Below are 12,002 nucleotides of genomic sequence, written 5' to 3'. Positions count from 1 at the left end.
TCTCCGCAGGGCAGCTGGCGACTACCGCCCCCAGAGGGCAGCGCGGCCGCAGCGGCGCGCCCCTCAGTTCCCAGGACCAGCGGCGGCGGGCGGAAGCAGGCCGGTCGGGCTGTCGCTGGGGGCTGCGGTGTACGTCGCCGGGACTGGCGTGGGGACCTGCGGCTGGCGCGGGTCCGTGGCTGCTCACCTCCTGCTCACCTCCTGCTCACCCTGCGCGGCTGCCATGAAGAACTCGCTGGTGCTGCTGAGCCGTGTCCCGGCCCACCCGGACTCCCGCTGCTGGTTCCTGGCCTGGAACCCCGCAGGGACCCTGCTGGCCTCGTGCGGGGGGGACCGTAGAGTCCGCATCTGGGGCACGGAGGGTAAAGCCCCCCTGCCTGCGCGACCCCCGGCGCAGGGGGCCCCGCGTGCGCCTAGTGTGGGCGCCGGGCCTGGGAGGGTTGTGGGGCACAGCCTGCCGCGGAGCAGACCCTGAACGGGGCACAGGGCCAAGGTGGGGTGGGGGGCTTCGCGTGCAGCGATCGGCACCCCGAGAAGGACTTTTCCGGGAAAGGAGTTGGCAAGAACTGGGAGCACCAACGCCTGGAATTGTTGCTGAAGGAGGGAAATGAGGGAAGGGATTCAGGAGAGCAGCGGGAGGAGTAATTTGGAACCCGATGGTGTTTTAGAAAGATGCCACCAGGGCAAATAGGGTCCCAACATCTTTCTAAAGCACATTGATAAATGCGTAGATTGAGTTTCGACCCCGGCTTGGCCCCGTGCCAGCTGCCCTCACCATACAGTGTGGGTAGAGCCTGACCCCTTCCTGTGTACCCAGGCCTGGCCTGTTGTCTGTCCTTAGGTGGCATCTGGGTCTGCAAGTCTGTCCTCTCTGAGGGCCACCAGCGAACGGTGCGGAAGGTGGCCTGGTCTCCCTGCGGGAATTACCTGGCATCCGCCAGCTTTGACGCCACCACTTGTATTTGGAAGAAGAACCAGGACGACTTTGAGGTAACCAGGCCAGACAGGACCAGAATTATTGCCCCTTTGCTCTGCAGGGCTGGTTTGGGAACTTGGACCACATGATTCTCTTCCCTTTTTGCTTCCCCACAGTGTGTGACCACTCTGGAGGGTCACGAAAATGAGGTCAAATCAGTGGCCTGGGCCCCGTCTGGCAACCTCTTGGCCACCTGCAGCCGAGACAAGAGTGTGTGGGTCTGGGAAGGTGAGTGCAGTCCCTCCTGGGGGGTCGGGAGCTGGCCGACAGACGTCCCCTCTGTGTCCCTAACAGGGTCAGCTCTTGCGGTCTTTTTTTTTCCCGCAGTGGACGAGGAGGACGAGTATGAGTGTGTCAGTGTCCTCAACTCCCACACTCAGGATGTCAAACATGTGGCCTGGCACCCACATCAGGAGGTAGACATCGGGCAGGGTGGGAAAGCATTCTGGTGTGATAGTTACGATCAGCATCCCTCTGCTCTTAAACCCCAAAAATGTTAGTTCTTCTGTAAGATCCCTGGGGCTGTCCTGTCTTGGCAGGGAGAGGATTGGAACTGCAGACACTTTCTAGGTTATACAGACAAGCGTTGTGCTTCCTGGGTCACACAGACAAGGGCTGTGTCCTCCCCCCACCCCCCAGCTTCTGGCCTCTGCCAGCTACGACGACACAGTGAAGCTCTACCGGGAGGAGGAGGACGACTGGGTGTGCTGTGCCACCCTCGAGGGTCACGAATCCACTGTGTGGAGCTTGGCCTTCGACCCCAGTGGCCAGCGCCTGGCGTCCTGCAGTGATGACCGCACCGTGCGTATCTGGCGCCAGGACCCGCCCAACAGCGAGCACGGTGAGGGTCCAGTGGGAGAGCAGAAGGAGACTCGGCCCTTGAGAGGTTTACAGTCTTTTAGGAAGTTAAGACACAAACACGAACAGCAGCAAATTGGGGTAGGGAGTTAAGCAAATTGGGATGCCATAGGAGGGATCCAGAGAAAGTGCTGGGAGAACCGGAGAAAGCTATGTGGAGGAGGGGCCATTGCACCTGAACGTGAAGGCGTGCATAAGATTTTAACACGAGGAGAAGAGGCAGGAGAGGGAATTCTAGGGGGAAAATGGAATGTTACGAGCTGAGACACTGTTCGTGGGAAATCCTTGACTGATGCCAGACTGCGATGCATTTAGATGGGACACGGGGTGTAAAGGTTGAGGGTATTGTGGGGGTGGCAGCCAGCAGATGGCCTTGAAAGGCAGGATCAGTCTGCAGTGGAAGCTTCTTAAAGAACAAGGCCATGTCCTTCTTGGGGTTCTGCTTTAGAAAGAGCAGCCTGACCACAGTGCATGAGGCAGACCGTGAGGGTGGGGACAGAGGAGTGGAGAGGGGGGCTTGTAGCTCATCGATTGTGAGGCAAGGGCAGGAGAGCACGCGTCTCCTCTGCGGTGAGGCAGTCGTCCCCCCCCCCCCCCCCAGTGCACCTCAGGCTCAAGAAAGGCCTGTCGTGCAGGGGCGGCACGCGGCGGCTCGGACCCCAGCTGGAAATGCATCTGCACTTTGTCCGGCTTCCATTCCAGGACCATTTATGATATCGCTTGGTAAGACCCCCCTGTTTCCCTCCTGTGGGGGGACTGTGACCACCGTGGGAGTGTGTGGGCATGGAGGGCAGCCACCCCCACGGCTTCAGATCAGGCCCGACTCCACCTGTGAGCTTCGCGGTGACTGGCCTGGGATGGGATCCGAGGTCCCAGGTCCCCACCTGCGCTGGGATCCCCAGCTGCGAGGTCAGCACCAGCCCTCGGGGCTCATGCGGTGGTGTCTCACCCAGAGACTCGAGTGAATCTGCGTCTTTGGGGCTGGGCTGTCCAGTGTTCCTTAGTAACGACTGTGCCCTTAGGGCATCCAGAAAAGCTGCCGGCTCCTGCAGGAGAGGAGTCGAGGTTAGTTCTGGCTCTGGGGCTCCAGCCCTAGGAAATAACCCTAATGGACAACAAAAAGTTGATGTACACCCACACTTGACTTATTGTAGCAAACATCTGGGACTAATATATATATATATGAAATAATAAATGTTGGAAATGTGTATTCAACAAAAACAGGCTTAAGTAAATTACAGTGACCTATTAAATAGCTTTTGGAAAAACGAGTAAGGATGCATCATGACATGGGGAACTGCCCATGCTAAATGGGAAGAGCACAATCCAGAATTGTCATTTTTTAGGGAGTAAAAGCCAGATGGAAGCACTTGTAGACATGGGGGTGATGTTCTTAGGTCAGAGGCTTTTAGCTGAGGCCTGAAGTCTGGGGAGGGAGGGGCCATTGTGCACTCACAGCCACGTGTCCTCCCAGGTGTCGGCTGACAGGGGCCCTGGCCACGGCCTGTGGGGATGATGCCATCCGCGTGTTTGAGGAGGATCCCAGCCCGGATCCGCTGCAGCCCACCTTCTCTCTGACGGCTCACCTGCCCCAGGCCCACTCCCAGGATGTCAACTGTGTGGCCTGGAACCCCAAGCAGCCGGGGCTCCTGGCCTCCTGCAGTGACGATGGGGAGGTTGCCTTCTGGAAGTACCAGCAGCCCGAAGTCCTCTGAGATGTCTCTCCTTTGGACAGAATTCTGGTTCCTCAGAAAACATCCAAAGACTTCCCCAGCCCCCGAGAGGGCCTGGAGGATCCCCCGTCATCTCCCTTTAACCCAGCTGCCCCCATTCAGACTGGAGGACGTGCGGAGCTGCGGAACTGCTCACTCTTTCCCCGCCTTTAATTCGGGCTCCTTGGTGAAGAGCTGCGGAACATCAGAACATTTGTTCTGAAGCTCAGCTGTTGCTTGCTTTAAGGCACAGGGAGAAAAGACAGTTCCGTTTGGAGGGTGAGTGTATACGTGTGTGTTGGGGGATGTCTACCTAGGAGCTTGTCTGAAACTAAGTTTTATATAAGGTCAAACATTTGAGTCCTATTTGACATATAAGTGCATTCACAATTTAAGAGAATTCTATGACTCCTTTTCTGAAACTGGTCCCGCCTTCCCAGTTTCTAGGTAAATCCTTGCTTATTTAAAGAATTATTATTTCTTTTAACGTAGGTTTAAGAGTAAGGGTCTCCTCTGTTTTCTCTTGGTATCCCTCATTTACCTTCTGAGCCATCATGCTGTAATGGCAGCTGAAGGATGCTGAAAAGTCCATGGGGGAGACATGAACCCTAAAAAGGAGAGTGACTGCCCATCACAGGCTGTGCCTTCTCAACGGAGATGGAAATTTATTCTTGGGTGGGAGGCAAAAAAATCCTAGATATGTGGCCCTCAAAAGGACACAGTATATGAATGCACAGTACAGCTGTATCATTAAAATTTCATGGTGGCGGACAATTAAGAAAAAGATACCTGATAATGCTTCTTAGGGGAGTGATAGCAAGACACAGGTTGAGAGACCCCCCAGGCAGCCAGTTCCTCAATCTCAGTCCTGTTGTCATGTTGTCTCCTAGCTGCCACTTCCAAGTGGGTTTGGACCCCAGGACCGTCTCCAAGCCCCAGCCTTCACTTTGCATGCTGTAGAATTCCTGAGCTACACTCCAAATGGCAGCTGGGGTTGTGGGGCAGTGGTTCTGAGTGGCCTGCAGATCCCTGGGATCCCTGACCCTTTTGGGGGACCTGAGGTTGGCCGTTGGCACCTTGGCACGAGGCGAGCAGTGGGCCCACAGTACTAGTTTTCAGTCTTGACCACCTTGCACTCACAAAATATTGCCAATTTCACTTTAAGATATCCCTTGTGGTACCAGTAGAGTACTGCATTGAATCTTGACCTTGAGAACCTAATCTGTGACAAAGTGGAGGATGGGTAAAGCGCTTGGTGCACTGAAGGATGATGGCTGTCTCGAGGAAAAGCTGCATGCAGCTGGTGTGCCGTCCCTATCTTAAAGGACGAGCAACTTAAGGTATTTAGATTGGCTGCTTGGCTGATGTGTTCTCCGAAATGAAAGGAATGAGCTTTTCACTTCAAGGGAAACAGCTGACAGTGTTGACAATGATTAAAGCTTTCAAGCAAAAATTAGAATTTTTGAAAACTTGTATTGCCACCCTAAGCTGATGGCTAGCTTCCGAATAGAGTTCTGACAGGATTGGTTAAGTATGTTAACATGTAATTTTTCATGTTGTATAATGAATTGTGTCAGCATTTGGGGGATCTGCATAATTCAGTGAATCAACATTTTCCAAATGAGTAATCCGTGTTACCATCTGTCACGGGCAGGAGACCCACTCAAAGCCCAAGACGGGTCTTAAGGTAACGGCACCAAAAGTTCAGTGATAAGGTTTGACTCCACTTTGCAACTAACCTTTACGAACTACCAGCTGTGGCATCCTGCTGTGTCAATTACCTGCAAAGGCGATTTAGAAGCCCCTCCCTTGTCTAACCACCTGGCTGTGAGGACAACAGATTGTAGCAGCAGCTATGAGTATGTGTCTTCTATCAAGCCAGACATTAAAGAGATTTGCAAATATACCACCCTTCTTGTTGGATTTGTTTGGGAAAGTTATTGTTGATTATAAATAAACTGTCTTAATTTTTAATATTGTAAACATTAGTGGATATAACCTAGATAATCACTGCTTATAGTGTAAAAGGGTCTTGAGACCAAATAATTTGAAAACTGTTGACCTAGGGAAGCTGCCCTTCAGAATAATCGTTCAGTTCTGTGCACATTTATTCCTTAAGAATAACAGAAGGCAAGAATTTGAAGAGGAAAGTCTAGGTTTGGATTACTAAATTGGTTTACCAAGGTCACATCCAGCTGGTGAATTTTAGTCCCCCTTGTGGTGCAGCCTCCTCATGGGGACACTGCCAAGTATCAGAATCAAGATCTTAAGAAAGCTCTGACCTGCTGATCCAGCCGTTTCCTCAATGAGGAAACACGACTGGGTCAGTCTGTGATGCAGGAGTGCTGACATGGGTAGGATAGAGAGACAGACCGAGGTGAGAAGTCACCACTGTTCCCTCCTCCAGACTGCTTAAAACGGCCACGGGCAACACCCCGAGTAAAAGAGCAGGTTGATGCTAATTACAAGCAAGTTCGAAGACAGCAAAAGCAAAAAGTTCTTTTCAACCAAGGGCCTTGTCTGGAGAAAGGAAACTTTCAATTTCGCATTGTTACAAAAAGAAAACGGTTTCTCCAAGTTTTATTAGAAGTTTAACTCAGAACGAACTACAAAGAACACGCCTAGGAGCACTGCCCCAGTTCATGCCTGACTGGCAGCACGACACCTACAGACGCCGGGTCCAGGTGTGGCCTGCCACGTGGCAAAGGGCATGAAGAGCGCTGGGGCACCGAGAGGCTGGGTTACCATGGCCTCGAGGCTGTGCAACAGAACAACTTCCCTTCCTCCGTGCAGAGAAGACACGTCCGGACTCAATCCGAGTCACTGTCGGTCTCAGCCTCCTTCACATCCACACTGAACTTGTACTCCTGGTCACACCCCATGTACGCATCACTCATGAAGTACAGAGTGTAGTTGTGGGCGCCAGGGGCTGGGGCCACAAAGTCAAGCTTCACCTGGAAAGGGTGGGCAGAAGTCGGGGTGAGCCTGGACACGGGGAGCCCTCGCCTCCCCACCTTGGGAAGAGATGCCGGGCTGGCTCCAGCCTCACCTTGGCTTTCTGTTGCAGCGTCAGCCTCTTGATGGAGATGAGGCTGTTGGACTTGGCATCTCCGATCACCACCCACCAGCCCTCTTCACGTTTCTACAGGACAGGAGGAAAAACCACACCATCAGGTGGAAAGCTTCCCCAAGTTTCTTTCCAGAATATAATTTGATATAGCCAAGATTTTGAAACCACTGAAGGTGTCTCCAGTGGGCTCCCTGTTTGAGGTGGGAGCTGGTTCTGGCTCAGGTCGTCGTCTCAAAGGACCATCCCCATTCAGTGCCTGCCACTGAATCAGAGATTCTGCTGTTAGAGATCTAGTCCTTGGGGCCCCAAAGCTGTGAGCGCCTCAGAAATCCTTTTACATCAGAGGCGCAGATGCCGATGAGAAATGCATCCAACAAGGAGATGCACCCGTTGCCTCAGTCAAAATTGCCACGCTGGTCACGCCGCTGCCAGAGCCCAAGAGCCCAGTTTGAAGCACTGACCTCAGGGCCTATCAAATAACTAGTTCATAAAGTTAAACGTCAGAGTTAGATAAACCAGATAGGTTTCTGCTTTTAACCTTCAATTATTCTTCCACATAAAAAGAGTTGGATTTTCTTTCTAGTGGTAAAGCAGCAGAGCAAGTGGCAGCAAGAAGACACAGGAAACACCCGCAAGAAGGGCCCAGCTGTCCTGGAGCCATCGGGGGTTGAGGGAGAAAGCACCCTGGTAGGCCCAGAGAGTGACAGGACTGCACAACTGTTTCTAGCCGTGACCGGTTGTTCTAAACTTTTAAATTAACTTCAGGTTAAACAGAGGAAAAGAAAAACCCACACATGCTCCCAGATTCCCCCCAGCCTGGGACCTCACCCTGCCTCTGTGTCCCCCCCTCGGGCAGAGGCCCATGGCCAGGCTGGCCGTGAGGACCCACCTGTGGGAAGAGGGGGGCGATGACAGGGCCCGTGACCTCCTCCTCTCGCTCCAGCTGCACCAGCACCACCACGGGCCCTCCGCTGCGGAAGACACGGCATCAGCATGTGGCAGGGGCTCCCCCAGCGCCCCTGGCTCCGCCCGGCCGTGCCCAGCAGGGACCCAGGGCAGGGAACCCAGCCCCCCACTCACCTGCGGATGCCATCCTTATCCACCACCTCGTAGGACAGCTCGATGTTGGGGTAGCGGTTACAGAAGCGGGCCACATCGGCGATCTGGCTATCAGACAGCTGAAGCAGTGCATTTCGTTCCTCATCCTCCATCTCCATGATGTCAAAAACACTCTCCACTCCCTGCAGTGAGCATTCAGGGGGTATCCGGAGATCAGGGAAGAGAGAACATGGACGGACAGCAACTAAAACTGGAACTGGCTCAAACAGCTGTTACTTCCTACACCATCAGGCCATCCACAGAAGTCCCAGCTTCTGAAGGAACGTGGCCCACGACTGGCAAGCTCTTCTGCATTTCAACACGTCACCCCTTCTGAGGAACTAAACTCAGAGCTTCCGTACTTCACCTCCCCCAGCCCACCCTAGGAGCACAGGAGCTCTTGGCCTCAGGGTGCAAGCCCGCCCCCCACACTCGGGGTTCAGACCCAGCTCACCTTGTCTGTGCAACGTTTGATGTGCTCTGAAGTGAAGTGCGGCAGCTGCTTCAGATACGAGTCCTTGGACCACATGGCCTGGGTGACCATCTGGGCCAGCTCCATGGCGGCCAGGGCGGGGCTGAGCCACCCGTTGCTGGAGAGGACGTCCACGCACGCCTGGATGAGCCGGATGGCCTGGGCGGGGACAGGGGCACGAGCAGGCTGGTTAGAAGAGCCACCTCCTAGGCCAGCACCCCGACTCCTGTGGCCCCCCACTCCTGCACACACCCCCACTCCCACGGCCACCCACTCCTGCATGCCCCCCCACTCCATGCCCCCTCACACCTTGCTGAGGATCTCCTCTGTGTCTGACTGCAGCTCAGCGCTGAGCTGCATGCGAGACAGGTGCGCCTGCAGAAGCAGGTTGGTCTTGATGTGCGGATCGTTGAACTTGGGGTTGTTCAGCTTGTGGGGGACCTTCTGAGCCAGCTGCAGGGGGGAAGGAATGCAGCTGGTGAGAGGCCAGAGCCCACCAAAGGCTCGTTCTCGTGCCAGAGGTGCCGCATGGCCCGGGTGTGTGTGCGGCTGCACACCCAAGTTGGGTTCCTCCTGTGGCAACAGGGACACCCCATGCCTCTGCAGGGACAATGTCCTGAAGCAGAGCCCTCACCTGCCGCAGAAGGCTGTCCTCATGGTGCCGGATGGGAATGTTCTCGTACTCTGCCGCGTTGGAGATGATCTCGATCAGCCCCCGCACCTTGGTCTTGGCGTTGAGGGACATGCTGAAGAGCTCTGCCAGGAAGAGGAGGTTGTGGGAGCAGGGAGAGGGCCGTCCGTCAGCTGCCCGGGCCACTCGGCTGCACCTGCCACCCCACCCACCCCACCCACTGCCCTGGCGCCAGCACCGATGGTGGTGTAGTTGATGTAGTAGTAGGCGGCGATCATGCCGAGGTTCAGGGGTGCCACGTCCATCTCGTCCTCGATGCTGATGCACTTGGACTGCTCCAGGTCGCTCAGGGTCTGCTCCACCAGCTCCGACAGGTGGTCAGACAGGTGGCGATGGGAGATGCCTGGAGGGAAGGGAGGAGGGAAGAGTCTCATGAAGGTGCCAGCCAGGGCCCGAGAACCCCACAAGGGAAACTGACGTGGGCTCCCGATGTCCACCCACCCTGCAGGTTGTAGTAGTTGGGGTTCTGGGTCATGCGGCGGTACAGGAAGGTCCAGGTGAGGTAGTCCACGGCATCCTGCTTGTTCTCGATGGTCTTGGTGACAATCTCGGCGTTGAAGTGGTCATGCATGCAGTGGTCCAGGTGGGACTCTACTGGCAATGGCTCGTATAAGAACTTTTTGAAGAAATCCTGTGGGCAGGGAGGGGGCTAATGAAGAGTGGATGACACGTGACCGCAAGGTAGGGCCAAAGGCAAACCCACTGGGATGGCCCAAGTGACGGGCACGCCGAGTCACACAGGCAGGGCAGAGGATGAGGTAAGGGGCCAGCCCGAGGGCAGACGTCCAAGCAAGAGGGGTCAGCAGCCACAAACACCTGCAAGGCTCCACGAGGCTGAGGCTCATGGCGAAGGCAACGCGGAAGGTAAGAGGGGAGAGACCGACAGAAAAGCTGCCGTGACGCCTATGACAGAGGAAAGCCTGCCCCAAGGTCCCGTCCCCGAGCACCGGGCGCAGGCCTGACCTTCTTGGAGCCCTGGCACATGATGACGCAGCGCCCCTCATCGTCCTGCAGCGGGCGGTTGGCATGGCCCACCATCTGGAGCACATCGTAGATGGGGTAGTCCACGTACCTGGCCACAGAAGGTGGGGCAAGGAGAACGTGCATCAACACAGAGGCCAGGCCCAGAAGCTCCGACCCCTCGGACATGTGGACAAGGGGAGATCTCTGTGTCTGTAACTGTTGGTGCTTAAGAGCTGGTCTCGCTTGCCTACACATTTCAGTTTACAAGTGTGAGCCTTGTGAAAAGTTTGTTGCTCAGGATCCTCGAACCAGAGCTGTAAGCCCACCTACTGCCCAAAGTGCAGTTAACACCCTATTCAAGGATCAAACATGCAGTAAGTCAAGCTTTCTTCACACCTGTATATTTTGTGAGTTACCAAAGTCACGTGACTTAAATTCAAATCTTGAAGCAGCTTCAGATATTAGATATAGGCCCATGGAAAAAAAAACTCATTTCACAATAAACTGCATTCTAGGGAGAATAAGTCATTAAGAATTAAACTGGTCAAGCTCTTCCTGAGGAAGACTGAAACTTCCACTCCTTCCCTGTCAGCAACCAAGTGTCGGATCTGGTCCGAGTCCATCCCTCATCCATAAAACACTCAGCTACATGATCCCTGAGGGCCCCTGCTCCAACCTCCCACTTGTACAACTCGATGAAACCCGGAGATACAACAACCATCTACAGGAATGGGACCTAAGATCCTGGAGCACAAAACTCACCCACGCCAGTGATGGAGTCACATCACCCCTCACCCCCACCCCCACCTGCTCTCGGTAACACTTCAACTTCTGCAGGTGCAGAGCCTGCGTTCATCCCAGGAGGGAGGCCCCCACACTCACGCGTGGATCTTGCCGTTGTAGTACTGGGTGTCCATGATGATCACCAGGTGTGCGGCCACACTCATGCCCCAGCACAGGCTCCGCGAGGCGACCAGCACCTGGATGGCCCCTGGGCAGGGGGGAGAGGAAGACTGAGCCAGGGCCCTCTGGGTGAACAGGCCTTGCTGCTCCTGGGCAGGCAGTGGCTTGTCTGTTGCTGGTTCAGAACTCAGGGCAAAGCGTGCAGGGAACAAGGCCTAACATGACCAGGAGGGCGAGCGCTGAGACGGACCCCGTGCCACTGCTGCCTTGCTCCGGGACCATCCTAGAGGAGTGAGGTCATCCTGGAGCAAAACCCAAACTTCAGGTGCATGAGGGTTTCGACTACTGCTGGAAAAAACGGCCCCACTAAAGAAAGCATCTCAGGAGACGGAGGCAAAACCAAGCTCTCTGAGGCTGCTCCAAACCAGCCAGAATCAAGGGTCAAAGAGCAACAGCACATGACCCCAGCAGGAGCATCTCCACTCAAGCACCATGAGCAGTGTCAATCGGGAATACTCGGTGAGAGACGCCAGTGGTCAATAAGAGATAGACCCACGGAGCCCAAGGGAGGTGCACAGCTCCACAGCTTGTCACATCTCTCAGATCTAACACCCTCAGGGAGCCTGATATCCACGGAAAACCAGGTCCAGTGGGCCAAGGTCCTGGACTCTAGAGAAACAAGTTCTGGAATAAAACACCCTAAGGTGCTGGTTCTCTCACCCAGCAAGTAGGGACATTCATCCCGTTTCCATCACAAGGCTCTCGGGAGGATCAAATGGGATGACAGAAAGAATGACCGTAAAAGTATCAGGGAAGCAACTGGTGGGTGTTGGGAAGCAGCATGGTCCCCGCCCCGAGTTCCTCCAGGTCACTGGGCAATGCCCTTGGTGCCCCGTCTGCAACGGGGGTCTCGCCGCCCTCCTGTGCTCACCCGAGCTGAAGAGCTGCCCCACCAGGCGCCGCTCCATGGGGCTGAGGCCCTCGTGCAGGTAGCCCACTCCGTTTAGCAGCGTCTCCTTGAGTGTGCTGTCGCTGAGCCTCTCCAGGTACGGGATCAGGTCCTTCTCGGTGCAGTGCAGGAACCTGGGTGGCACGAGCGTGGCCGTGCTTCAGAGGGCTTCCCAGCCACCGCCCAGCCCCTGGCAGCAGGGGCTGTCCCCCAGCTTCAGAAACAGGACACATCTCCTGCCAAGAGCTCAAAAGGAGGACCCTTTGGGGTCTCACCTGGCCCAACCCCCATGCCTCCCACCCCCAGCAGC

The 12,002-nt window shown here is 55.3% G+C and overlaps 2 protein-coding genes across 2 annotated transcripts in view; one reads left to right on the top strand and one right to left on the bottom strand.

Moving 5' to 3' along the window:
• Positions 1-57: 57 nt before the first annotated feature.
• Positions 58-5,450, top strand: CIAO1 (cytosolic iron-sulfur assembly component 1). Its single transcript, XM_037806805.1, has 7 exons — positions 58-362; positions 842-990; positions 1,093-1,204; positions 1,304-1,392; positions 1,616-1,817; positions 2,470-2,557; positions 3,309-5,450. Exons 1-7 carry the CDS (start codon positions 224-226, stop codon positions 3,547-3,549), a joined length of 1,020 nt encoding a protein of 339 aa, XP_037662733.1. The 5' UTR covers positions 58-223; the 3' UTR covers positions 3,550-5,450.
• A 642-nt stretch (positions 5,451-6,092) lies between these two features.
• The window catches only part of SNRNP200 (small nuclear ribonucleoprotein U5 subunit 200), a 30,854-nt gene continuing 24,944 nt past the window's right edge, over positions 6,093-12,002 (bottom strand). The window contains 12 exon segments of the mRNA XM_037806876.1: positions 6,093-6,500; positions 6,596-6,688; positions 7,506-7,587; positions 7,697-7,857; positions 8,169-8,345; positions 8,496-8,639; positions 8,821-8,942; positions 9,056-9,220; positions 9,319-9,508; positions 9,841-9,949; positions 10,723-10,831; positions 11,675-11,826. Of these exon segments, the coding sequence (XP_037662804.1) occupies positions 6,357-6,500; positions 6,596-6,688; positions 7,506-7,587; positions 7,697-7,857; positions 8,169-8,345; positions 8,496-8,639; positions 8,821-8,942; positions 9,056-9,220; positions 9,319-9,508; positions 9,841-9,949; positions 10,723-10,831; positions 11,675-11,826 (1,648 nt within the window). The 3' untranslated portion in view covers positions 6,093-6,356.

The sequence above is a fragment of the Choloepus didactylus genome, chromosome 17, assembly GCF_015220235.1.
Source record: "Choloepus didactylus isolate mChoDid1 chromosome 17, mChoDid1.pri, whole genome shotgun sequence".
NCBI classification, from domain to species: Eukaryota; Metazoa; Chordata; class Mammalia; order Pilosa; family Megalonychidae; genus Choloepus; species Choloepus didactylus.
Note: the sequence above shows the minus strand (reverse complement) of the source record. Positions and strands in the feature narration are given on the sequence as shown.